The 27,929-nt window shown below is 46.7% G+C and overlaps 1 protein-coding gene across 1 annotated transcript; it reads left to right on the top strand.

The window, feature by feature from the left end:
• The first annotated feature begins 2,317 nt into the window (after positions 1-2,317).
• Positions 2,318-27,929, top strand: fgd1 (FYVE, RhoGEF and PH domain containing 1). Its single transcript, XM_036533911.1, has 17 exons — positions 2,318-2,841; positions 14,421-14,669; positions 15,170-15,350; positions 15,742-16,450; positions 17,075-17,313; positions 17,658-17,814; positions 20,591-20,729; positions 21,180-21,238; positions 21,720-21,866; positions 22,337-22,429; positions 22,906-22,985; positions 23,322-23,352; positions 23,481-23,582; positions 23,899-24,027; positions 24,731-24,889; positions 24,982-25,128; positions 25,519-27,929. Exons 1-17 carry the CDS (start codon positions 2,784-2,786, stop codon positions 25,786-25,788), a joined length of 2,949 nt encoding a protein of 982 aa, XP_036389804.1. The 5' UTR covers positions 2,318-2,783; the 3' UTR covers positions 25,789-27,929.

Raw genomic sequence — 27,929 nt, 5'->3', positions numbered from 1 at the left:
TTTGCTAGGATTGGAATCGTGTCCTTTTGGAAAATGTTCTCCCCTCAGAACAGACCGAATTGGAAAGAATATTTTAACATAACTCTGTGTTGCGACTGTCCTTCATCTTCACTTGTGTGTGCCAGTTTGCTTCAGTTTGAGGGTGAATGTATTTCAAGGAAAAGACATTGATAACATTGAGCCAAAATGTTGCCCATTTTACTCAACACAGTCGAATATACACACACAGAACAGTCACCACATAGCATTGAAAAGGTGGTTCAGGGGGATTTTGACCTGTGTGGATCTGTATCTGAGCCAAAACTCTGTGATATATTGTTTGGCTACCATGATATTGGTCATCACTTTTTCATTTTATCAATCAAAATTATATGTTTTGAGGGTTTAATAATGATGAATTGATCTCATTTATTGTCTTCAAATTTAGATTTTGGTAGAATGATCCCAGTGCAAGAATAATACCTTTTCACATATTGCAGTTTATGGGTAATGCCCTATGATGTGATATTCCAAAATGTTTTGAAAATATGAAACGTGAAAACACGTCTTTATCATAATACAAATTAAATGGGCAAATGTAGTTTGAGATGGGTTTTGAAATACAAAAATAAGTATAATCTCAGATTACAGCTTGTAGCTCCTTTTTAAAACCATTTTTATGTTTTTTCTTGCTTTCTCACCCTAACTTTGTAATGGCTAAGTGTACATTTTGGGGGCAAATACCGAACACAGGATAGGAACCCTCTCCCTGATGTACATAATACATCATAAGTACATAACCGGTTGCTAGCGGTCCTAATGAGCGGTGCATCGAGGGGACCCTGACCAATGTAACGCACCCTACCCCCAGCAGCTAGATGAAGCCAATCATGTTCTGCTGCTGCTGCAGACTCTGTGTCAGTGTCAGCCAATGGCAGAGCCCAGAGTTGAACTTGTGAGGTTTTGGGCGGCATTCAGTCTGGAGCTTGTTCCAAGCACTTTTACCGGCTGAACCACTCGAGAGCCCTCTGTAGCCTCTTTTATGCTCAACCTCTAGTGGTATAACCGTGTTACTGCGCCCCTTTGATGCAGACAAACGGATACACTGAGCCAAAAGTATATCCTAGAGATGAGTATTGCTTAAAGGTTGCTAAAAGTTTGCTTGCTGAATGTGCCAGCTAGCTAATCATTTGAAACATTTAACAAAACATGTGAATGTGTGAATGTTATATCTGTCTCACATGAGCGCATTATATTACATGTATCCTTTTTTTAAAAAAATGATTCTTGGGTAAGGAAGCTCACCAACAACTATAGACAGGTTAACTATGCTGTCATTATGGTAAGGGCTCTTTCTATAGTCTCGTTATTGGGAATGTTGGTTGAGGCCCTATTTTTTTCAAAGGGGAGAGGTAACATGATAAGATGTTGATATAGAACATTTATTCCACATTATCATTATTATGTTATGTTTTGTAAAACTTTTTTTTATTAAGAGATAATATGCAAAATGACTGATATCTTTAAGATACTGTATAATAATTGCTGTACATATTCTTAGACATTGTCAAAAGGCAATTTTGGAGTTGAGAACATTAACAGATGTTCTAGGAATTTTAGTTTTTGAATTACACTACATTATTGGCATTATTTAGCAGACACTTTTATCCAGAGTAACTTGCATAGATTACAATTTTCACGTTATCCATTTATGCAGCGGGATATTTACTGAGGCAGTGGGTTAAGTACCTAGCCCAAGGGTGCAGCAGTAGTGCCCCTGCGGGGAATCGAACCAGCAACCTTTCGGTTATAAGCCCTCCTCCTTACCACTATGCTGCGCTGCAGTAGAGACGCAGTATGGTCAAACGTTGGAAATGTATTATACAGTCACATCTGTAGAATGGAATTAACGATCACGTTATTGCACCAAATTAGAATAGATGTGCAGCGTGCAAAAATCGCATATACTACCTTGGAAACAGGAGGCAACGATGTTCTATGGTTGTCTTTTGAAAAGCCTGTGACATTCACTGAATTACAATAGTTTCTCCAGAGCAGGAGATTTTGCGTAGAAATGCACCGTCATGTCACTAATATTTATGAGCGAAGACCCGAATATCCAAACCTAGTAAAACCAGTATCATGCAAAATAGTTATCCGCATAAATTTTCTGCGCCAAACATATAGCCTTTAATTTGTTGTCAAGGAAACTGAAAGAGAAGGGAGGGGGTGTTGGGGTGAGAAAGCGAGTGAGACAGAAACGGAAGGAGTGTGTGGAAAAAGGGGGAGGGTTCGGGTCATATTATACGGTGTATGTGTATAGCGGTACAGTCGCGGCTGTATGCTGTCTGCATTATCTGGGGCTGTCGGAGACTGTGCTGCGGGTCCCTTTAGCGAGAGGATATTAAGCGCACTGCACGCTATTCGTGATCATTTTTTTAAAACACTCGTTCTGGACTGCTAGCGCAGTGATCATTTACCGTGCCGGTTATGGATATCATTTAGAAGTAAGGGGAAGCCGAAAAAGAAAACCGTCTGCAGCTGAAACACTCCTGCCTGCTTTTGACCTAGTGAGGATGCTGTCATCTCGCCCGGCTCTTTGACGAGGGCAATCCCTCTCTCCGGCTAGCCTTAGCCTATTTAACCTAGCTAGTTTACCGTTTTCCCCCCCGTCTGTGGCGAGCTCTCCTCCCCTCCCGGTGACAGAAGGACCGGGTGCACATCCCTTGAAAATATATTCGCGTTAGCCATATCATTTCGTCGTTGGAGCGATTGGGGGATTTTGTCTCCCGTTCGGTTTTTTAATGACTGGTTTCGTGTTTTGCTGCGCGATGTACATGGATAAAACCAGTGTGCTCCGGGGTAAGACCACAGCCTGCCTAATGCATTCATATTCCACTTGCCTTTGCTAGTGTGTGCAGTATTTGGAATTTGTGCAAATATGCATGCTCGTTCATGCGAACTTAAACGACTGCATACAGCCAGGTATCTGGATGCAGATGAACCATATGGTGTGTCCGTTAAACGATGATGATGTCTTTTGGTGACTGTTATATGTGTGATATGTTGCACGGCTGTCCTGTAATTAATGGGTGACCATCCCCCCATTTCCACGCTGTTGGGAAACATGGTTACATTTGCCACAATATCAAATGAGACCAGATAGCTTCAGCATAACTGCCATACAATAACACTGCACATATTTTTGGTGATATTGAGGCACCAGGAGTTTTTTCCATCATATGCTTGCATTCTAAACCTTGGTGCATATCTCTGTCAAAACGATTGCATTATCATTATGATCCTGATAATTTTTGTGCAAGATGTTATGCCTTTGTAATAAATATACCAGATGATATGGCTACACCTAAGCATACAGCTGTCAGCCTAGAAAATCTGCACTTTTTATGACTGAAGGGTGCCACAGAGAATGCATCCAGGCTGTCGGCTCCAGCGTGCATGTTTCTGACACAGTGAGCTGAGTGGAGCCAAGCACAGCTGCTAAGACCAGTACTGATGGACACACACATCACCTATGTGTTGGGTTCTCCTGGTATGATTCTGATGTGTGATTTCTGCATGTTTGGCTCTGTATAAGCCTGTTCATATGTGTGTGGTTTTTTGCATCTGTAGCTCCGTTAGCCTCACAGACGATCTGTGCGTTTCGAGCACATTTGGCTGTGTGTGAGGCTGACACAGATGTTGCTGTAGGCAGGTTCGGTTGTGTGTGTGTGTGTGTGTGTGTGTGTGTGTTGCCTTTGTGTTGGGTTTTGTCAGGCTGGTTGGGCAGTCTGTCAGTGCCATGTTGGGCAGAATTAGTGTTATTTTTTTTCCCATTCGAAACGCTGCATCTCTCTGAGCTGAACAGATATGCTGTGGAGGGTGTACGTGTGAACATTGGTGGGCATATGGGTGAGGTGGGTGTGTCTGAATGTGGAAGGCTCGTGCTCGTGTTAGCGTTTCTGAGGGGGGAAAAAAGGAAAAGGCAGAAATGAGACAGAAATGCATTAATGCATTCGCTCTGTCTCAATGAATAGAATAGTCATTTTGTAATCTATGGGAAAATGGGCTAAGAACATAAAACTCCCATCACTCCAAGAGATCTAAAATATCTCCTTTAGTTCACCTGCCTCAAAAGACAAACAGCCAAATTAATGCTCTCCGTTAGATTATGCACAATGCCACAGCTGGCACAGATTTGTCTCTTGGAGATCTTAAACCATAACAGCATTATTATGAACTGTGTTGAGCTGTCATTGCGTGTATTGCACTGAAGATGTATTTGTGTGGATATCGCACCTTTTTTGATCGCTACAGTGGCAGTATGGAGAAATATGCACAGCACTGTAGCTTCATTGCTGTATATAGGCGTGAAAAATGACAGGCTGGCACAGTGTATTACACCTCTGGGTACTCAGACCGCAAGAATGACTGGGGGCGCATTCACATGACCGTCCGTTTTCTTGTGCGGTCGATTCCGGAGGTGACGGATTGGTGCGGCTTGCTGTCAGTATTCGGGACGCAGGTCACGTGACATGTGACACGAGCTCCTCGTACATTTCGCGGAAGTACCGGATTCTAGCGGGGCTGCCCCATGCATTCGATTACTGAGGCCGGCATTCCTCTGCCCCTGTTGTGCTCTGAAGTTGCTCCCTGGATGCTTCCAAAAATCAGAAGTGTCAGTGTGTCGCTGCATATTGCCCTTTTACGCACTCTGATCTCTCCAAACAGTTCAGAGGCGTTCTGTTCCTTCTAACACACTGTCCTTAACTTTGCTCTCCCGTTTCACCCATTCTCGCTTTCCGTTTTAAGGTTTTCTTCTTTCCCTACTGATTTGTAACTGTGCGCTAAGGGGATAATTAAAGTGAAACTTTCAGCTGCCTGAACGCAAAACTACAGGGTTACTGTGCACGTGCTGCTTATATTCAAAGCAAATAAATCAGTTTCCTAAATGTCAGTCTAAACAAGCCAGAATGGTAACTGTGAATTGGTAAATATAATGTTTTTTTCTGACCGTGCCGTCTCCTCAATAGTAGCTGCAGAAAGGCCCTATGTAAGAAGCAGCTTTGGAAAAACAAGACCGAACTGCACTGGCATCCCCTGTCATTCCTCCCCTCTGTGCACCAGGATCGCTTAGGTCTACATGTTTCGCATAAACTCGTGAATTGCAGTCAACAAATATTGCGTGTAGTGGGGCAGCAGTGTGGCGTAGTGGTCAAGGAGCCAGACTGGTAACCAAAAGGTTGCCGGGTGGGTTCCCTGCTGGCGCACTGCTGCTGTGCCCTTGGACAAGTAAATACCCAGCCGTATAAATGGTAAAAGATGCAAGTTGCTCTGGATAAGGGAGTCTGCTAAATGCCAATAATGCAATGTGTACACGTTTGTTGCTGTCTCGGTGTGTTTCTTCATCTTCCTTTTGTTCCAAAATGCATCTGAAACATTCTGAGATCACTGCACAGTATTCATGGCACCCTTTCTGTCAGAGCTTATACACACTCCCCTCAGGGCCATACAAGGTATCAGTCCCACCCAACCATTTAACATGAAGTATGAAATTTAAGGTGTGAAGGTTTACTAACCCCTTACTTGTAGCTAGCCACCCAGAGGTGGATGAACTTGATACTGGTACTGGATACACTCTTGAAGTTCCTCTCTCACTAGTTTATTTCTCCAATCCAATCCCCCTATAGTAATGAGACAACAGATATATGTATTTTTTTAATTCAAAAGGTTGGTACAACAGCTTGCAGAATAATGCGATTGAAATGGTTTATTGATCTGGAAGTGAGACTGGCTCTAATTGCTTTGACACTAGGCTGAGCAAGGGGCTGACAGATTGGCCGAATGGGTGATGCCGCTGAAGCTCCTCTGTGTCCGAAGCCAGAGGGCAAAGAAACAGGAAGCGTTGGAGCACCGCACAGGGAAACCAAGCACATAATCACTCAGATACTTCACAGATAGCACGCCATCTGCGTTGTTTAAAATTACACTATCACTCTTTCTGTATTTTCACATCATTTTTAACACCCTCAAGACCCCACAGTAGTCCTGTTGGTCGTTAAGAGGCAGTAGAACGAGGCCTAATTGTAAGTGTTTATAGTTCTAGCCGGACATTTATGTAAAATGGTTCTGCTGACTCAGCTTTATTAAGATGCAGTGCACGTATGATACAGTGATGTTGATGTTCTGTTAAATATGTAGGTGGTGCAGGGCCTTTTTTGCAGTGAATATTCTGCTATAGCATGTGGATAATATAAATGTCTGTCCAGCTAATCATTCAGAAGTCTTCAACTGCCTTAAGAAGCTAATATATTCAAATAGCTGGCAAGCTGTCTAAATATACTAACATCTGCACTACAGAACTGTGTGCGTTACCTAACTTGATATTGATTTTTCTGTGAAACAATAGGCCTGGTGAGACGTTTGAGAAAAATGGCAGGAGATGCACTGCTATCCCTCAACTAAAGCAAACACTCATTGCTTTGTATAGTAAAGAGCTGAGGTACATGTGCAGATTCTGAAGTGAAGGCAGTACTGGCTAATCTGTTGTATAGTGATTAGAGAAAAGGTCTTCCACTGCCTAATCACTAGCACCAGTGGCCTCAGCACACAGTAGCTTGGCAGATGAAGGTTACTGCTTGTTTGTTCATAATTAGTTCATTATAATTATATGTGAGTTAAGTCTTCAATCAGGCCTTACTTCTGGGGTTGAATGTCTTATAAATATATGTCACCCCAGAAGAAGAATAGTCATAGTGTTATCTCTCACACAGATTAGGCATACATGTCAGTGTGTCTGCAGTAGCCCGTGTCCTAGTTTGGCCCATAGGGTTGCATGCCGAGCTTCTTTAGGGACACTAGCACCAGAAAATGGAGATACAGGGTTGCTGCACCCAGACCCAGTGCTTATGGTGTCTGTTTCTATCAGAACTTCCAGGATGAGCCAAAGACATTAGGGGTGAAGAAGCAGACATGCAATTTTCTCCCTCTGTCATTTAATGGATCGGTCCCATTTAAAGGAATAGCTCTATTAATCTTTCCCAATACTGTGAAAAATGATATGGCTGTGTAGCATAGCGGTAAGGAGCAGGGCTCATAACCGAAGGGTTGCAGGTTTAATTCCCCACTGGGGCACTGCTGCTGTACCCTTGGGCAAGGTACTTAACCCACAGTTGCCTCAGTAAATATCTAGCTATATGAGTGGATAACGTTGTAACCAATTGTAACCAATGTAAGTCACTCTGGGTAAGAGCTAAATGACAATAACGTAATGCGTTGGAACGCTCCTGGTTTCATCTTGCTGATTAAGCTGCTGAGGTGATGAGCATGAGATTTATTCTTTAAAATTCTCCTGAAGACTTGATTTTTAAGAATGAATGCACGTCCTTGCCTCTTTCTTGAAACCCCCCAGTGCTGTGAGCCCTATTTGCATATCTGCTGATGGAGGGCAGAACCGGACAATGCAGACTTATGCTCAAAGAAAACCGCCATCATCCGAGCAAATCCACTCCAGTCAGGCAGGATTTAATAAGTATGAATTTTGTCAGAGTATTTTTTTCATCTTGTTGTCCTGTCTCTTTCCACTTTGGATCAGTTGATGCAGGAACAGAGCTTTTTTCCCCTCTTTATCCACTGCAACTTTCCGCTTATCCGGACTGAATTGATTTGGACTGTGCCTGAACCTCAGCATTTCTCGGTATTTTAGGCTTGTTTATTTAGTAATTGTGACCAGACTTTACACTGCAGATTGCTATCTTTTTATCAAGTTTTTCTCCCATTGGACTGATGTTTATGCTGCGTGTCAGTTTTCGACCCTCTGTACAGTGTGTGGCCTGTGGAGTCACAGCAGTGCTCCCATCTTGGATTTAATGTCTATTCTGGAAGTGTGGAAAAGGAGGATGGATGTAACTTTGGGCATAAAAGGAGAGATTATCTCCTGTTACCTGTGCCCTGTCTCCTGTCTCCTGTCTCCTGTGCATGAAGATGCACAGTCAATATGAATGTGTTGATATATGTGCAAATGAGAGGAAGAGTGAGTGTAGTTAAATCTAAATGTCTGTAGATTTATACATGACTGGGTAAATGTATAGATTTTGTAAAGCGCTCGTTCTGACTCTAAATTTTTGATGACTCTTTGGAAATAAACTCCAGCTCTTACATGCTGGGCCTAAAGTCAGTGCTGTTTTTTTTTTTTTTTTTGCAAAATCTATTTTTTTAACAGTGGCAAAGTCCAGAGGGCCTGAAGTTTTCCTGTGAATTATTTTTCTCTATCCTTTTTAGCATTCATGTGAACAGCCTTTACCACAACTATTCAGAGTTTGTGATGAAAGCACTGCAGTTTAGGAACAAAAAAAAAAACATGTTTGAGCAGCATGAGAATGGAAATTAAGTTTAAAAAAAAAAAAGTCTGGTTCTCAAATAAAGAAAAAAACATGGTATTTCAGTTTTAAAATTGTTATCAGAAGTGGAAGGGCTCTTAACATTGACATTAGCAAAAGAACCTGACAGACTGAAAAACAAATTATGAACCACAGTTGGTATAACCTGAAACAGCATAAGGAGACTCTGATTGTTGACGTTTCCAGTGAAGTGGAATTTATTGCAGAGTAAATTCATACCGTGTCATACTTGTGTAGTGTAATGCAGAGCAAGAAAAGCTATTAGGAGGAAATTATAAAGTGAATACCCATTCATAATAAAAGTTTGGGTTAATTTCAAGTGCAAAAGTGGATCACTGTTTGATGTACATCACAACACTGTAATAATTGTTAGTATCATTAACCCACCTGTTTATAAGGGTTTAAGTAAATTTACATTTACATTTATTCATTTGGCAGACGCTTTTATCCAAAGCGACTTACATAGGTTACAGTTCTTTACAATGTTATCCATTTATACAGCTGGATATTTACTGAGGCAATTGTGGGTTAAGTACCTTGCCCAAGGGTACAGCAGCAATGTCCCAGCAGGGATTGAACCGGCAACCTTTTGGTTACAAGTCCTGCTCCTTAACCACCATGCTACACTGCTGCCCCATGCATGTGCATTTGCTTGGAAGATAACTCAGAGGAGACAAAGTGGATGCAGGAATTGTCCCTCAAGTATTCTTAATTGTCATATTAAAATCATCTGTAAGAGCATGGCTTCCAGGTAATGGTTCTGGTCTCATTAAAATGTTGTAGCATAATGTTGTAGCATAGTGTTAAGGTGCAGGGCTTGTAACCAAAAGGTTGCTGATTCAGTGCCCTGTTGGGGCACTGCTGCTGTACCCTTGGACATGGTACTTAATCCAGAATCGCCTCGGTAAATACCCAGATGGATGTAAAAATTGTGACCTAATATGTAAGTTGCTTTGGTTAAGAGCATTTGCTAAATGACGATAATGTAATGTAATTTACAGTAGAAGATGGAAAGCATAATACTGCATTTACAGGTACATTTTGATATTGAAGATGAAACATTTAAGTAATGTTACAGTATTAAACACTCAAATATTTAATCAAGCAGGAATCAACTGTAATGCACTGTACAGGCAGGAACCATTTGAAATAGTGCACCATTTAGAGGTGTCAATGACATGAAACACAGTTGAAAGCTATCTCCAGCTTATTTTAAATCACCAATACTTTACCTGCTAAATTGACCTAAAAGTATGAATTCTGTGAAAAGACCCTGAAGTGGAAAGCCAGGGCTTCTGAGTGGCAGCTGGACTCGGGCCTGTTGAAACAGCATGTTACCTTTCAGGTTCCAGGTGTGTATTCACCAGCAATTATAGCAACGTGGTGCAAATGTTTTCTCACAGCCTGTCTCCTGACAGGTGTGGGGAAAAAAAGATGAAGACATGATCCAGTGCCTGATGACAGGGTTTGACTGCTATTTCTGCAGTCTTTCTCAGAAGTTACTGTACATTACGTATGTATATGAAGTCTACCAAATTTAACACCTCTGTCCTGGTCAGAAGAAAGAACCATTTACTGAAGTGGCACTATTTATATTGGCTGTGACTACTGTACTGGCTTTGTTGCCCTGTAGTGCCTCTAGTGGTGAATGTTGGTATTGCATTTCAGTCAGGCAGGCAGTTCACAGTGAGTTTTGCCGTCATTCTCTCTGCTTTTACTTTGAGTACATACTTGGTGTAACCTTTACTGTACCTACTTTACCTTATGGACATCACTGAGTCTGCACTTGATAGAATGTCATTACGTTGCATTACATTACATTACAAGGGTGTCATTACATTACATTATTGTCATTTAGTAGATGCTCTTAACCAGAGTGACTTAACGTCAGTTACAGTTGTTATCCATTTGTACAGCTTGATATACACTGAGGCAGTTCTGGGTTTAGTACTTTGCCCAGTGGTGCAACAGCAGTGCCCCAGCAGGCAATTGAGCAAGCAACCTTTTGGTTAAAAACCTGCTCCTTACCAACATGACCCACTGCTATCTGGTGTGTCAGATTGGGTATGAGTAAAACTTTGGGACACACCAGACTCTGCCTTTTGACTGGAGACATCTTTACCTCGGTTGTTTACATGAACCATTGTGATGGCTGTTGGGGTGGTTTGGGTGTAATCCTGTTCAGGGGCATCAATTTAGATCAGGTGCTGCACAAATCCCTTTGTCTTTGTTATAGATGTGTTAATTCATTACCTGTATGCACTATCAGTCCATCATTATGATATAAACAGTTTGTCTGCCCAGTACCTGCTTATAATGGAGACCTATGAATCTCTTCAGCAAGGTATATGTTATAATACTCAAAAACATCTGGATTATACCTTTCCTTGCTACTTAACTTTTTCCATGAATGTTTATTTGTTGGGAAGCCAGCCAGGCAAACCTGATATTGACCTGTGAGATCTGGAGCCATTTCTGAAGAGGCAGCTGAGTTTCTCTCTGTAATACCCAGCAGTTTACCGGCTACGAGTGTTTGTTGTTGTTGTAAACGGACTTCTGTTTTTGCGAGTCGAGCTGCTCTACCATTCGTCTCTGATCCCGCCCTGGACTGAAGAGTTGTCTAAACAGTTTCAATTCGAAACAGATTCTGGGATATTAGAAACAAAGCCCCTTCCTTTGGAGTCGTGGCCTCGGTCTGATGGAGGAAGGCTGAGGGCTGTCGAATTCTCCTTCACTCTCCCTCTTATGGATTGGGACAGCCCTCAAGATGGTGATGATTTCACTTCAAACTCCCAAAACATAGGGGTGTGCCGTGGGAAGTTAGTGAAGGGATACTGAATGATGACCCCACCACCACCATGTCTTAAGAACCCCCTCAGAGAGAGAAGCCAGTCTTTGACATGTCTGAGAGGGGTTATGTGAAAGAGGAGGGTATTAGAGTGGTAAGGGAAGGTTCGAAATCTGTCATAACTTAAAAAAAAAAAAAAAAGATTAATAAATTTAGCAATGCTGCTGTACCTGAATGAGAATTTGATGTGGAGACAACTTCTCGCTGAACGTCTGACTTCAAAATGGAAGATACTGACAGAAGAATGTGCTGGCAAAATAAATCAATATGTTTTTGAGGCTATTCCTGGCAATATAATCCATCTCTCTCCGCCCCCAGTCAAAATATTGTGTAATGTTTGTGTGTCACTGAGCGGAGGCTATTAAAAACAGTGATTGTGTGCTGTGTACTGCAGTGCGAATAAAACGGATTGAATGGACAATTTTGCTTCTTGGACAATAAGCATCAGGAAATATTAAATTAAATAAATAAGGACAAAACTACAGAAAGGCAAACTCCAGGCCAAAATATCTGGGGTTTTCTTTTACTAGCCTGTCTCTCTGCAGCAATTTTAGGAAAACATGTGGAACTCATTTAAAGCCCCTGCCTGCAGAAGTGGGTGCTGGTGTCATCATATGGAACCAATTAGGACCATGTGGGGGACAGGCTTGCTTTTTTTAAGATGGCAACATCGCCCAGACAGCGGGGCTGTCCACCGGGTGACCTGGCCACACCACTTTAAGAGATTCCTTGCAAGTTTAAACACATGTGTGTGTTTTTTCGTCCGTTTGTGTCAGAATCAAAGCGCTTTTATGTAAAAAAAGGGAAAAAATCCTTTTCTCCCTGTGCTCCACTAAGAGGCGGAAATCCACGGCAGCCACCTCAGCAGTTTTCTGCTGTCGTGCTGAGCTGCTTGGAGTGCATGCAGGCCTGCTCACTGCAGCGTAGCCCTGTAACACACTAACCCACTGAGCTCACTGCAGCGTAGCCCTGTAACACACTAACCCACTGAGCTCACTGCAGCGTAGCCCTGTAACACACTAACCCACTGAGCTCACTGCAGCGTAGCCCTGTAACACACTAACCCACTAAGCTCACTGCAACGTAGCCCTGTAACACACTAACCCACTAAGCACACTGCAACATAGCCCTGTAACACACTAACCCACTAAGCACACTGCAGCGTAGCCCTGTAACACACTAACCCACTAAGCACACTGCAGCGTAGCCCTGTAACACACTAACCCACTGAGCTCACTGCAACGTAGCCCTGTAACACACTAACCCACTGAGCTCACTGCAACATAGCCCTGTAACACACTAACCCACTAAGCACACTGCAGCGTAGCCCTGTAACACACTAACCCACTGAGCTCACTGCAACATAGCCCTGTAACACACTAACCCACTGAGCTCACTGCAACGTAGCCCTGTAACACACTAACCCACTGAGCACACTGCAGCGTAGCCCTGTAACACACTAACCCACTGAGCTCACTGCAACATAGCCCTGTAACACACTAACCCACTAAGCACACTGCAGCGTAGGCCCGTAACACACTAACCCACTGAGCTCACTGCAACGTAGCCCTGTAACACACGAACCCACTGAGCTCACTGCAACGTAGCCCTGTAACACACTAACCCACTGAGCTCACTGCAGCGTAGCCCTGTAACACACTAACCCACTGAGCTCACTGCAACGTAGCCCTGTAACACACTAACCCACTAAGCACACTGCAGTCTAACCATCTAACAGCAGCAGTTTTCTTTGACAGGTGCATCCCTCTGGTAATACTCCTAACCCAGCCCACATTTAACGTCACTGGTCATGCATCTCTCTCCTGCAGAGACAACACAGCGTGGGTCTGCAGCTACTGGTAGAATGCAGACCTCGAGGAATTGATAGAGGGTGTGCAGTTTCTCCCTTTGATTTACAACGGTCGTAAAAACACATCATCACGAAGAGCCCTGCTGGGTGCTGAGGGGCTGCCTTTGGAGATGTGGCCCAAAATTCGCCTCTGCCTACGGGGTGGGTGGGAAAGGTGCAGGCTGCTGCTCCTCTCTACACGGACGGTACAGAACGGACATAAACAAAGGAAATTGCACAATCGCTGCTCACTCAGTTGAATATCTGGCATTCCCGGCGTGGTGCGGGGAAGTGTACCGGATGTGCGAAGGCGTTGCTGGGACAAACGTCGTTCCGGTTCAGGAACACTCAAAACACAAGAATGCCTGACGGCTAATGCTATGAACCGCTGAACACGCTAGCAGTGTGACAAGCAACGATCTGCTCAATGCACCACTGCTGAATCCTCTAACGCGCTTGCCTACTTAACAGGCCTCTGCCCAGCGCTACAATGCCTTGACCCTGTGAACACATTTCAGCAGGATCTTTTAATAGCTGGTGATGTCACTGCAACCCATCACTGTAGCTCACAGCGTGAATGAACACACAGCACACTAATCAGGTTTACACACGTACAGCAGCTGCAGAATATGAAGGGCAAAGCTGAGTGAATGAACACAGCGGCTGTGCTGTAACACTTTAACGACCAGGAGCAATTTACTGACCGAGAAGGCTTCATTAGCACGCATGTTTCCATTAAGGGAAGGAATCTGCAAACGAAAACATCACGGCCAGATATATCATGTCTGCCGGGGTCTAGCATGAACTTACTGGGAAAAACAAAGCAAACAAAAAAAAAAAAGGAAATCTCGGTCAGACATCAGCCGCCCCCTCACTTTTCCCAGAGCGCTGAGGTCCAAAATAAATCGTCCATAGTGCTGCTTGCAAGGCATGTGGGACAGCAGTATGCAGACAGACACAAAATGAAAACACTTTAACTATGCAACGTTCAAAATGTCCAGGTTACCACAGGTGTCTTGCTATCTGCCATGCTAGTGTGTTTCATTTGTATCTATGTGGTGTTGGGTTAATGAATGCTCTCCATCACACGCATTGCGTAAAATGTCCAGACGTAGCATGTTAGTATGCTTTATGTGGTTGATGTGCATCTATATGGTGTTGTGTAAATGAATAGCATCTGGTCGTTTCATTGTTCTGCATTGATGCAGACCAAAGTGAATCCTCCTCAGTTCCTTTCAATGAGTGCAGCCATTGTTTATGGCTCTAATGAGACGTGTGCGGGTGTGGGTGGGGTTGCACCCCGCTGTGCGCTGTTGCTGACCTGGGGGCGTGTCTCCCTCCGCAGGCTCCTCCTCTTCCAGTCCCAGGCTCCTGACCAAGAGCCTCTCCCTGGAGCCCGGCCCCTGCCTCGGGGCCCACGAGACACCTCAGCGCCTCTGCTCCGACCCCGGGCCTCTGGGACCCCGCCACTGCAATGGGACCAATGAAAGGGGCCCTCCAGAAGTCTCCGCCCCCGCTCCTGCCCCCGCCCCGTCCCCCGCACCGACTCCAGCCCCCAAAACACGACCGCCCTTGCCTGGGCCCAAGCCACAAGGTAAGACTCTTTGACACTGCGCTACATTACATTATTGTATGCTATGTACAGTAATGTGCAACAGTGCACTCCCGAAGCAGGGAGCGCTCCAATGTATTACATTATTGTCAGTTTGCAGGCGCTCTTATTCAGAGTGACTTACACAGGTTACAGTTTTTTTTACATGTCATCCATTTGTACAGCTGGATATTTACTGAGACAATTCTGGGTTAAGTACATTGTCCAAAGGTACAGCAGCAGTGCCCCAGCAGCGAATCAAACCAGCAACCTTTCAGTTATGAGTCCTGCTCTTTGCCGCTATGCTACATAATGCACTGTATTACTTTCCGCAGTATTGGAAAAGGCTAACACTGCAATTCCATTAAATGGGAACAATGCATTACCGCGATGCTACACTGCTGCTTGTTCTAGAACGAGCCTATATGTCCAGCTCTGGGCAGGTGGTAATGTCAGCCAGTAAGGAGATCCTTACGGTGTCGTGCCTCTCTTTCTCCTCGCAGTGCCCCCAAAGCCGCCTCACTTGCAGAGCGGGCGGCGACCGAGGGCTCCCGACAAGCCCCTCCCCCCGCCTCCATCCCGGCCCCTCCCCGCAGATCCCCGCTCCGCCCGAGTTGCCCTGCCACACGCGGAGGGGGGTGCCCCCCCCAGCTGCGTTCTCTCGCTCATCGAGAAATTCGAGAGGTGAGCCCCCTCCCCTACGCGCGCGGAGAACGACTCGGTGGGACCCGTCGCCGTGGCTGATTGGGTTTTAGTTTAGTGAAAGAGGTCAGTGATGATTCTCAAAATCAATAAGAGGGGCTGGAAAGGAGCCCCGGAGGCGCACGGCTGTCGATTTCAGTATGTTTCAAATATGCATCAGTTTCATTTGTGTGCCAGGCGTGAAACTCCAGCTAGAGTATAACAACTCAATTTATGCCATGTGGGAATTCCGTTGTGAACGCTTACGAAGACCGAATTCCCCTCTATGAGTGGGAGAGAGGGCCGCGTTCTTGGAAGGCATCAATCTTTTTTTGTTTGTGAAACTGGCTTAGAGCAGTGGCTATAACTTCCCCTGTTTGTTGTTCTCCCTCAGAGAGCAGATCATTGTTGTGCCGGATATCACCGGGGGCGCCCTGTGTACCCCCAGAATCCCGGAGCCGCAGTCCGGAACGGGAGTATCGACGCCCCCATTGTCAGAGCCCCCTGTACCCAGCCCCGAACCTCAGGAGGTCCAGGAAGCGGCCCTGGCCGTGGCCGACACAGAGGAGGAGGAGGGCAAAGACAGGGACGGGGAGGAGAGGGAGGAGGAGAAGGAGCTAGGTGCCGCCTGCTCGGAAAGGCGACTGTCGTTGGAGTCGGGTTACAGCACCTCCGATAAACTCTTAGACGCCCTGGAAATGAGGGACCTGCTGGCCAGCCAATCGGATGTCCCCCTCGACCGCCTCTCCCTCCCCCCGCCCCAGACGGACGGCAAGCTGGCCAATCGGGACAGCGGCATCGACAGCATCAGCTCCCCCTCCCACAGCGAGGAGCTGTGCTTCGCCGGGGAGGAGGAGAGGGCGGGGCCGGAGAGGGAGGCCTGCCCCTGCAGCCCAGCCCTGACCCTGCCCCGCCTCTCCTCCTCCTCCTCCTATGGCTGTGCGGAGGGGCCGGGGGACGAGGGCGGGGCCTCCGGGGAGGGGGCACGGGACTCGGAGGGGGACAGCGACATGGAGGAGGGGAGTGGGGACGAGAGCGAGCTCACCCCCACCGCCCTGCAGCCCCTTGCCCTGCCCAAAACCGAGCGGCAGGACTCCTGTGAGGTGAGCCGTTCACAGCGCCGAAAACACCGCCGCCGCCCCAAAAGAAACCTGCGGGAGGCCCCAGTCTGCTCTTTTCCATGTTTAACGATTTGATGAACTCAGAGGGATTTTGATGACCTATCCTTAATCCCCTGAGAAAGCACCACACAGCAATCCCTTAATCCCCCTGTCTGTGCCACCATCAGCATGTGCTCAGGGATGGGATACTTTAATAGCTGAATTAACTCAACTGCGCCTAATGCATTAAGAAAACAAAAGATACGGTGTGTTTAGGAAACACAGTAATCAGTCACTGATGAGTGATGAGACAGACCTATAAACTGCAGAGTGATAGTTTAGTTAATTAATATTATTGCCCAAATATACATATCAAAACAAGAATACAGACATATTGTTCTTGATGAGATATGAGAATATTTGTGAATGTGATAGCAGTCTTGCGTCACAGGTTTTGTGTGTGTGTGTGTGTGTTTATGTGTGTGTTTATGTGTATGCGTGTGTGTTTGTGTGTGCGTGTGTTTGTGCGTGTGTGTGTTTTTGTGTGCGTGTGTTTGTGTATGCGCGCGTGTGTTTGTGTATGCGCGCGCGTGTGTGTGTGTGTGTGTGTGTGTGTGCGCTCCACAGCTCTCAGTGCAGCAGAGGGTGTTCAATATCGCCAACGAGCTGCTGCACACGGAGAAGGCCTACGTGTCCAGGCTGCACCTCCTGGACCAGGTGTTCTGCTCGCGGCTGATGGAGGAGGCGCGCTCCCGCAACTCCTTCCCCTGCGAGGTGGTGATGGGCATCTTCTCCAACATCTGCTCCATCTACTGCTTCCACCAGCAGTTCCTGCTGCCCGCGCTGGAGAAACGCATGGAGGAGTGGTGAGAGAGGCCGGCCGCGGAGGTGCAGAACAGCTCAGATTCCTGTACCTCTAACGCGAGCAAACCACATAAAAGCAGACGCCACGGACGTTATCAGCTGTAGCATCTGCACGTTAAACAGTGAGCAGTGAACGACATACTGTTTGTTCACTCAAGCTAGCAGGAGTGAATTTTTCTCCCAAAAAAAATATTGAGGGGTAGAACTTGGCCAATGAAAACAAAACTGTTTAGAAGTCAAAAAGTTAACCAGCATTGTTAAGCCTTTGGGTGAAAAGTTCCAGAGACTGCAGTAAAAGTCTAAACTCCACCCCTCTCGGCCCTGACCTGTGCCTGACTCCCCTCAGGGAGCTGAACCCTCGAATCGGGGACATCCTCCAGAAGCTCGCCCCCTTCCTCAAAATGTACGGGGAGTATGTGAAGAACTTCGACCGCGCCATGGAGCTGGTCAACACCTGGATGGAGAGGTCCTCCCAGTTCAAAGCCATCATCCACGACATACAGGTGGGAGTCCACATGGGCTGAGCGCTGAGTCTTATCTGCAGCCCACGGGGCCAGAGTGAGGGGCCTGGGGGCTCCTGTCATCAGTCCTCAAATGCATTACATTACATTATTGTCCTTTAGCAGCCGCTCTTATCCAGAGCGACTTGCACAGGCTACAGTTTTACATGCTATCCATTTATTTGGCTAGATATTTTCTGAGGCAGTTCTGGGTTAAGTACCTTGCCCAAGGGTAAAACAGCAGTGCCCCAGCGGGGAGTCAAACCAGAAACCATTTAGTTACGAGCCCTGCTCCTTACTACTATGCCACACTACCACAGATGGTATACTGAACAGCATGAGTGTTTCTCCCCTGCAGGGTCACTGTGTAGCTTGTGTAGAATGAACGTTGCCCAGACTCACTGTAAAGCCTAATGATAATTATTTGTGATGTCAGTGAGGGATACATCTGTAGCTGTGTTTTTTTTATTTTTTTTAAGCATGAATTTAGCTTTGAAGTTAATGTGTTTCTTTGATCCGGCATCTCTCAGGACAACCCAAGGTCAGCCCTCGCAGGAGAGTAGCCATGTTTTGTCTTCACTTGTCTAAAGCTGTGCTTTGCTGGTTGTCAGCTTGCGGTTGCTGTTGTCAAAAAAGTACTGTTCAGCAGGAAGTGATGTTGAAGTGACCACAGCAAATCAAATTTTGTAAGGTGTTTCAACAGTTACATGTTATTGCTGGGGTCTTTATTTTGCACTTTAAGTTTCCATCATTAATGTTTACTATAATTTACTGTATTTACACCTATCTGCTCAGTTACCTATCTCTACTCAGAAAGTGGTTAAAAAAGTGTCTGTTTCACTTAAGCTGTCCCCTAAATCAAGCTTATTACTTGGGAGTCTGATGATTGTAGTCTTACTGACAACCAGGGAAGGCTACTGTGTAGCACAGTGTGACCTTTATTATTTGTAAAATTGTACATAAGTAGCAGCCCTCTGGGCGCATACTTCCAGTATATCCTTTTATAAACCGTCACAGATGTCCCAAGGGTTTTCTGTGCCCAAATTAGCCAGTACTTGGGTGTACTAGAACTTCTTTCAGAAATTCTGATGCGCAGGTACTACCATGCATTATTTAGGATAGACACCCCTTTCCCTCCTCAGACGTACTTCAGACTGGAGTGGAGAGGTTCAGAGAGGCAGCTGCCGAGAGAATGATCAGAGTACAGCTGCGCTTGCTGGCGATGTTCTTTTCCACAAATGCACATTAAGCGTAAGGCTTATGTGCTTTGGGTCAGAATCGTTGGGGATATCGATTCATAACCAGAAGGTTTGCAGGGTCATATCCATTACATTACATTTATTGTCATGTAACAGACTCTCTTACCCAGAGCGGCTTACATGGGTTACACTTTTACATATTATCCATATATACAACTCGTTATTTACTGAGGCAGTTCTAGGATTAGTACCTGGCCCAAGGGTACAGCAGCAGAGCCCCGGCAGGGAATCGAACCAGCAACCTTTCAGTTTGCCTGCTCATTACCACTAAGCTACATTGCCGCCCAGGCGGAGCACTGCATTTGTGGCCCTGAGGAAGGCACTTAACCTGAATTGCCTGAGTAAAGGTCCAGCTGTATAAATGGGTCAGATGTAAGCTGTGTCATCCTGGATTAGGGCATTGAGTAAAGAATGTGGCCATTTACTAATGGCTCACTTATATTAGGGCCGTGCCTGACAAAGATGATATCCCACGGTTTCTCTTGTTTAAAACCCCCATTCTGATATCATGGGACACATAATGATCTCCTCATTTCACCCCTGGCTTTTAGTCGAGACAAATTGCATTGCAGTAATCCAAATTAAATTGCAATAAGTGACTCGCAACAAATAGCCTTTCACAAATCAGATTTTTGTCTGTCAAAAAGCAAACAAACCTGGTTAGTTTCCAAATTTTCAGAACACCTCTCAATCTGGCTTTGTTCTGGTTTTCGGCTGGTCAGTTTGAGGCAGTGTATAACGGTAGTAATCTTAAATAATTAGTCAGGTACAGCCGTATGAATAGAATAAGTAAAAGCGGAGCTTGTGTGAAAGAAAGATGTGATGGGAGAGAGTGGATGTGCTGGCATTTTGCCTCCGCCGGTCCACCTCGTATTATGTGGAGGATCAAAGGGTGGGGGGGGGGGGGGGGGGGGGGGGGGGGGGGGGGGCGCTCGGAGGGGTCCCGGTGAAGGTGGGGAATACAGATGGGACTGGAGATGGAGCTGCTGTAGGGCTTCAAAGGGCTCCCTGGCTGCACCTGTGGAATACTAACTCCCTGCTCCTCCCCTGCGCCGCGGAGGGCGGGACTCCTCTCTGCAGACTGCAGCTTTCCCAAACCCCGACTCTGTCCGACGGACCTGGGCATGGGGGGTGGGTGGGGGGGGGGGGATGGGGGGGTGGACAGGCTCCCAGGGTATTTACTGTCTTCGAGCTCTTTTTGTATTTCTATATCAGTCCTTGTCTGTGTATCTTTTTCTCTTTCAATGTCTATGTCAATGTCTGTCACCCTCTTGCAATGTATACATTATGTCTGTTTCTGTGTGTGTGTTTATTTCTTTCTCATTCTTGCTATGCCTGTGCATCTTACTCTTTGTGTGTCTTTATTTTTCATAATCTGTGTTTTTGCATTTCTCTTTCTCTGTGTGGGTGTGCATGTGTGGGTCTGTATGTGCGTGTGTATGCATGTGTGTATATGTCTGTGCGTGTGTGTGTGTGTGTGTCTGTGCGTGTTTGCGCTTGCCTGTGCGTGTCTGTCTCAGAAAGAGGAGATGTGCGGGAACCTGACGCTGCAGCACCACATGCTGGAGCCGGTGCAGCGGATCCCGCGCTACGAGCTGCTGCTCAAAGACTACCTGCACCGGCTGCCGGAGGACGCCGACGACTTCAAGGACGCACAGAGTGAGAGCCCCGCCCCCTGCATGCTCCGCCTCCCACACTCACACAGAAACGCTGTCGTGGGCGGGGGGGGGGGGGGGGGTTCTGGCCCAGCGGCCCGAGACCCCAGTCACAGCCTGGGACCGGCTCCAGCTTGAGGGGCTCCAGTCTCTGCCCCCCCCCCATACACACGCGCACACACACACACACACACACACACACACACACACACAGACACACCCACACACATGCCTCTCACTAAACTGAGGGGTGCAGCCAGGCGGCAAGCTGTGCCTCTCTATAGCCTAAATGGCAAAATGGCGCCATTGTAATATTTGTGTGTGTGTGTGTGTGTGTGTGTGTGTGTGTGTGTGTGTGATACAATTCCAGGTGCCAATCTCTGCACCTCTCTACAGTCTAAATTATTATTAAATCCAGCCATCTCGGTGCGCTTTGTTTTTTTTTTCCTTTCAGAATCTCTGGAGTTAATAGCGACAGCTGCGGAGCACTCCAACGCGGCGATCAGAAAGATGGTGAGCAGGGAGGGGGCGCTGTTCCGCGCAGAGCCAGGCCCAGACCACATCAACGCTCTCCCGCCCGGCCCTGCAGCCACCAGCGCGAGGCTCAGCACTGGGCCTGAGGCGCGGGGGAGACGTGCTTCCAGGGAGAAAAGATGCTGCCCCTCTGTGGGAGTTTGTAATTAAGGGTGGCTGCTGCCATAATGAGCAGTTGTTGCTGAAAGTCTTTCATTTAGAGCTGTTTATTGCCGATGCTTTTTTACTTCAAAGAAGGGTTTGTCTTCGGCTATGTTTATCGATATCTGTGTGAGCCGGGAGATGAATGCAAGTTCAGCCAGCCGTGCGTAGAGCATTTAGATGTTTTTGTACTGCACACAGTCTTATGTTCCCTTACAGTATTTGTTTCAGCTGATTCTGAAGTGTTTGTGTCTGTTTGTGTTTGTGCGTGTGTGTTGTGTGTTGGTTATGTGTGTGCGTGCATCTCCCTCCCTCTCAGGAGCGAATGCACAAGCTATTGAAAGTGTACGAGCTGCTCGGGGGCGAGGAGGACATCGTAAACCCCACCAACGAGCTCATCAAAGAGGGACACATCCTCAAACTGTCAGCCAAGAATGGCACCTCCCAGGACCGCTATCTCATACTAGTGAGCACACACCCCTCGCCTCACGACTTTGCATGTGTCGTTTATAATCAGAAATATCCTTACGGAGAGCGCTGCTGTTGCCGTAATTATTGGTATTATTATACTCATCAGTAGTCATGCAAGCTCAGTCAGGTTTCCCCTCAGGGAAGAACATGTCAGCACTTCAGGTATTAATAAAGTTATGGTAATGGAGCTGTGTCTGTAGCCTGCATTGTGTCGGTGTTGGAACTGGTTCTTATTTGTGTGGCCTGAAGCAGCCAGATGTAGCAGAAGTACACCCTCAGGTCGAGTATGTTTCAGGGTGAAGCAGGCAAGTCGTGTTCCCTGACAGTCGAGGACTGTGGGATTGATCACTGTGCAATATTAAAAATTCCTCCCTGCCTGGAATTCAGCACTTCCCGAGGTGAGATTCGAGGAATGGTGTTCTGCTATGATTTAGTGTCTGTGTTCATGCATTTCTCTTTCTACAGTTCAATGACAGGTTACTGTACTGCGTCCCCAAACTGCGGCTCATTGGACAGAAGTTTGGAGTCAGGGCCAGGATCGATGTGGATGGGATGGAGGTGCGTGTGTGTGTGTGTGTATGTGTATGTGTGTGTGTGTGTGTCTGTGTGTGTTTTTTTTTCTTTGCTACTCAGCTTATTTGCATGAATCCATCCCAGTCTTTAATTTACACAGTCAAATTGGTCATAACCGCTTTCCCTCAGTATTTAATGATGTAATCCCTCCCTGGGCTATGTACTGTTATCTATCCTGGCAACTTATTTGTGTGCCCATGTGCCTGTTTGCAGATGTTACCAGTATTTTTCCCTCAACTTTACTTACGCATTTACTAAGTGTAGCTCACACGCTAGGATGTCATGTGATAGCCGGCATGTGCACACATCTGCAGGTGGCTGTTTTGTGTGGAGATCTGTGAGTGTCCTCACAGAGTTTGCCCGAGTGCTGTGATGACAGTAAGGGTTTTATGGGAACATAATGGGTGCTGATGGGTTTTTGGGTGGGCCTGTGGGGTGACGCCACGCTGGCTTTCTTGCAGCTGAAAGAGACCAGCAGTGTGAATGTGCCGAGGACGTTCCTGGTGTCAGGAAAGCAGCGGTCCCTGGAGCTGCAGGCCAGGTGAGCCCGGTGGAAACGCTGCACAGCAGGGTTGGCCTTTTGAATGTGGACTCCACCGTCACCTATACCTGCGCCCTTTTCTGGATATTCATTCAGCGAGCTGAGCCTAATATGGTTGCATAAAGTGGGGGAAAAAAACATAAAAAACATTAATGAATATTAATTCACCCACGGTCAGTTTTGGGTGACCAGCAGACTGTGTATGAGACTGGAGCTTTTATCACCTGGAAGAGTCTGCACAGCTGTGGGTAGAGATAAGTCTTATTGTCCTCTCTGCATTTTAGTTTCAATGTCACAGAAATTGTTCACACTGTTTGTACCTTTTGCTCTGTGCAGGACTGAAGAGGAGAAGAAAGACTGGATCCAGGTAAGGAGAAGGAGCCCTCCTCATCCTCTCATTAGTCTTTCAGTCACTCTGTCCCATCTCTGCCCCTGTGCTACAGCAGACTGCTTTGTGCTGTGTAATCACACCCCACTCCCTCCCCTCTGTCACAGGCTATCCAGGCCACCATTCAGAGACATGAGCAGACACTGGAGACGTTCCGGGTGCTCAACTGCTCCTTCCGGGATGAGGACTACACTCCCCCCAACTCTCCAGTAAGGCCCCTGTTACACTCATATAAGATTGTGCTGTTGCAGCTGGATCCATGACCATTACCTCAAGATAGCCCTACCTGCTTCTGATTACGCACTCTCTCTGCTCTTTTTTTCCTCTCTCCTTCACTCGCTCTCTCACTCTGGCTCTCTTCTTTTCTCTCTCATTCATCCTCCCTGTCTCTCACCATTTTTCTTTTTCCCTCACTCTCTGTCTCTCTTTCTTTCTCTTTCTCTACCTCTTACTGTGTCTCTCTCTCTCTCTCGCTCTCTCCTCTTTTGTCTCCTCTCTCTCTCCTCCCTATCTCTCCTCCTGTAGAACTGTACGGAGCTGGGGAAGCGTGCTCCCACTCCTATCCGGGAGAAGGAGGTCACTCTGTGCATGAAGTGCCAGGAGCCCTTCAACTCCATCACCAAGAGGCGCCACCACTGCAAGGCCTGTGGACACGTACGTTTCCCAGGGCCAACCACAATGTTGTTTTTTTTAATTTGGAATCAGTTTGGAATAGCCAATGCTTTTTTACCCCAATTTCCGACCAGTTTTGAATGCCCGGCTGTGTCATGGAGCCGTCTGTCACTGCAACCCCCACTGACAGTTGGGAGGGTGAAGACTAACATGTGCTCCCCTCTGAAACATATGATGACCACTTCTTTACACACTTCTGTCCCCATCCTAAGCCTGCACTGACATGAGTCCAAGGGAGGCACTTAATGTGCAGCTTTACATAGGGCAGATCATAGGTGCCTGATTGCCCAGCAGGGGTTGCTAGTGTGTGGTGGGACAGTCAAACCCCCTGGCCAGCCTACCCACCCCATCCACCCGTGGCGGAATGAAGCCAGTTGTTTCACCACTGTGGGCTCCTGGGTGTTATGACACAGCCTGGGATTGAACCCAGGCTGTAGGACTTAGTCTTGTGCTTGAAACAAGCAGTGTTACTAACTGAGCCACTCAGGAGCTGCCAGCGCCGCCCCCCCGCCCGCCCCCTCCCCCACCCTCCCAACTGTAATTCTTAATCTGTCCATCCCTCATGTTTCACCATACAAACCTCTGGAGAGTCAGTTAACAGGGATGAAATACATTAACGCTGGCTTATAGACGCACTCTCTCATGCTGAGCGCTTCACCGCGTGCTGCTTCTCGCTTTCTAACAGGTGGTGTGCGGAAAGTGCTCCGAGTTCCGGGCTCGGCTGCTCTACGACAACAACCGGGCCAACCGCGTGTGCGTGGACTGCTACACCACGCTTCACGGCGTCCCCCCGTCCCCCGCCGGCCTGCCCAGCACCACGCAGAGACGTCGCTCCATCCTGGAGGTGAGGCCGGGCCGAGGCCTGGAGAAACGCGCCGCCGTGTGGCGCTAACACTGTGCGCTAACCACGTGTGTGCGCGTGCTTCTCGCCCGCAGAAACAGGCCTCGGTGGTGGCGGAGAACAGCGTCCTCTGCAGCTTCCTGCACCATATGGAGAAAGGAGGGGGGCGTGGCTGGCAGAAAGCCTGGTTCGTCATCCCGGAGAACGAGCCCCTGGTCCTCTACATCTACGGGGCGCCGCAGGTGAGAGGGTCGGGGGAGAGAGGGCCGTTTCCAGCAAGGTGCTCCTTCTAGTGGCGGGAGAGTGAGGAGTCATGAAACCCTGAAACAGGTGGAGCTCTCCTGAGCTAAGTGACTCGTTGACTTGAGCCAGGCATATTTTACAGTGAAGTGAAAGTCATTTAATTTCAGATGAGTGAGTGGTTGGCACTCCAGCTGTTAGAGGGCTTAGGAAGCCTCACTCTGCCATGGCTTTTCCGCTAGCTTTAGCATTTGAGAAGGCTGTATTAGAGAGCAGTAATCCCTTTTGTTTTTTGGTATTGTTTTTTTTAGATTGAATTCATTAGTATACAAGCTTTTTTACTCGTGTTGAGTGTCTTTTTCCCATGCCTTCTCTTCTCTCTCCTCCTCCAGGACGTTAAGGCCCAGCGTAGTATCCCTCTGATTGGGTTCGAAGTGTCCCATCCTGAGCCGAGTGACCGGCTGGAGCGTCGAAACGCTTTCAAAATCAGCCAGAGTCACCTGACCGTTTACTTCAGCGCTGAAGGGGAGGAGCTGCAACGCCGTTGGATGGAGGTCCTGTCGAGGGCGGGGCGAGGGGAGGAGCTACAAGCTCACGCCCCTATCTCAGAGTCCGTAGAGGAAGAGGGGGAGGAACCAGTATGTACAGGGGAAAATACGTGATTGGTTGATGTGTGATCGATGACGCCCATTGCACAAACACCCATACAACACACAAACACACACACACAATCTCACACAAACATACACACACACACACACAATCACACATACTTACACACACATCCACATACACACGTTTATATTAATTGTCGGTGGTCAGTTGCATGAAATACCTACATGTTCAATTTCTTCTTGTATTATTCATCTTGTGAGTTGACGGGTGTTTGCAAAATCTGCCAAAAATGTACCTACCCCTAAAGAAAACGTATAGAGATGTAGTTAATACAGAGTAGCGCAAATGTTTTCTGCTACACCAACACCCTCAGCACAACCTTTTTCTGCCAAATGTTCATTTTTTTTTTAGTGTGTGGTTTTTAAATGAGTGATTACTGTGGAAGTACGGAGTGTCTGTGACGTGGTACACGTTGGCAGAAGGCTATTTGTGCCCACCTTTCGCTGGATTGGCTGCGTTCAGCCCGTTCCCTGTTGTCCTGGATGTGGTGAAATGAAGCTTGAGAGGACGTGTACGGGTGACTGAGAGAGACTGAGGGCTGAGCATGCAGTCAGTGGTGCAGGCCCAGAGCGCTCCCAGACCCAGCTGCAGCTGGAGAAACAGGACTCGTGCAGCTGACACACACTACAGACCGCCGGGAGACAAACCCACCTCCATTTTACCCCGTACAGCACGTTAGCAAACCCATTGCTGCAGAAGCTGTCTGAGGATCTCTTGGAAGATTTGCTGTCTTCTGTGTCTCAACAAAACGTGTCCGCCCCTGCGATCAGTAATCAGATTCGGACTTCTTTGTATACAAGCCTTTTTTTTCTGTCTCCAGGATGTTGCTGTTTAGCTCAAACCCCGAGAGAACCCTCAGAGTGTGAGTCACTGATTTCAGGGCTCCGCTGCCAGTGACATTCTGTGAAATGAAACGCAGAAGGATTTAGTGATGGATTCGAGAACACTGCTGAAGGTTTGACGACAATTGGTTAGATAGACAGATCCCCACCCCCACTCAGCCCTAGCTGTTCTGAGATGAGGCTAACAAATGTTCTCATTTCCCTTGTTAGATCGTGTTAATTATTTTCCAACTGACCCATGATATCACTACAAAAGCAGCCCACTTTAGATAGCTTGACCTACCCAGTTAAAATTACTAATTCCTGTCAAATGCTTTTTGTCAGCCAGGCTCCTTGACTTGACTCAGTACACATGATCCACTGGTCCTTTTTTTTTGCTGCAGCTCCCCTGCCATCCAGTGGACATGTCAGGGTATTGCACTCTAATGTACACCAAAGAGCAAATGCATTTTACCAGCAGTGCTACGTTATTGTTCTGCAACAGGTCTGTTCCAATTCTGCTGAGTTTGAATGTGGTTGAAAATAAATGTAGTAGTAGTCAGTGTTGCTCAACATTTTCAAAGTTCTGGTTTAATGGGTAGGCTTTTCAGCTGTGTGAGCGTGCACTAAATTGTTTTCAGAAGGGACATTTCGTCTTGATTTTGCACTTTCTGTACAAATCACATAATTTTCTTTTTTTTATTCTTAAGATTATTCTGTCACCCCGTGCAGGTTGTTTTTAAACAGGCAGTGGAGCTGGACACAGTGTGATTATTTTGTGACCTTTAGATCAGCTACAGTCAGAAGAAGTGACGATGTGGAATATTTAAGTGGTTACTGCTACTTTGCCTTCTGCATGTTGTGGCATCCACACCTGCAGACCAATCAAGTGCAGTTTACTGAAAATAGTTTTTAACTTGTACATGTGTACAAAATGCAGAGCTAGCGTCCCATATAATCCTGTATAAATGATATGTTGAAGTTAATTGCAAAGTGAACAGGTGGCTAATCAGGAAAATTAATTCTATCCCAAAATATTCCAGCCACATGTTGACATATCCCTCTCAACTTCATTAAGATTCTTGTGCTGGGGTGATTGATTAGCATGGGGAACAGACCCATAGCCGTGTGGTGATAGAGGTCAGATACAAATTTACTACAATCCCAGTCAAATAAAGAAAAAATAGTTATCCCTTATCTTACAAATCTTGTCCAAAAGTGACATTTTGGAGTGCTAGTGGTCTCTGATGCAGATGCACAAATTAATTAGGAATGTGTGACTTCACATCTTAAATAGGGTCTGGTCC

The sequence above is a fragment of the Megalops cyprinoides genome, chromosome 7 (genome assembly GCF_013368585.1).
Source record: "Megalops cyprinoides isolate fMegCyp1 chromosome 7, fMegCyp1.pri, whole genome shotgun sequence".
NCBI lineage: Eukaryota > Metazoa > Chordata > Actinopteri > Elopiformes > Megalopidae > Megalops > Megalops cyprinoides.
The sequence above is the reverse complement of the archived record's forward strand: the minus strand, read 5'-3'. Positions and strand labels throughout refer to the sequence as shown.

Bases quoted from the DNA above. Each gene is read 5' to 3' on its own strand.
- fgd1 (XM_036533911.1), top strand. From the start codon at position 2,784: ATGACTGGTTTCGTGTTTTGCTGCGCGATGTACATGGATAAAACCAGT. The intron at 2,842-14,420 runs GTAAGACCACAG...CTCCCTCCGCAG, and splicing joins TAAAACCAGTGTGCTCCGGG to GCTCCTCCTCTTCCAGTCCC. The intron at 21,239-21,719 runs GTGAGCAGGGAG...CCTCCCTCTCAG, and splicing joins ACGCGGCGATCAGAAAGATG to GAGCGAATGCACAAGCTATT.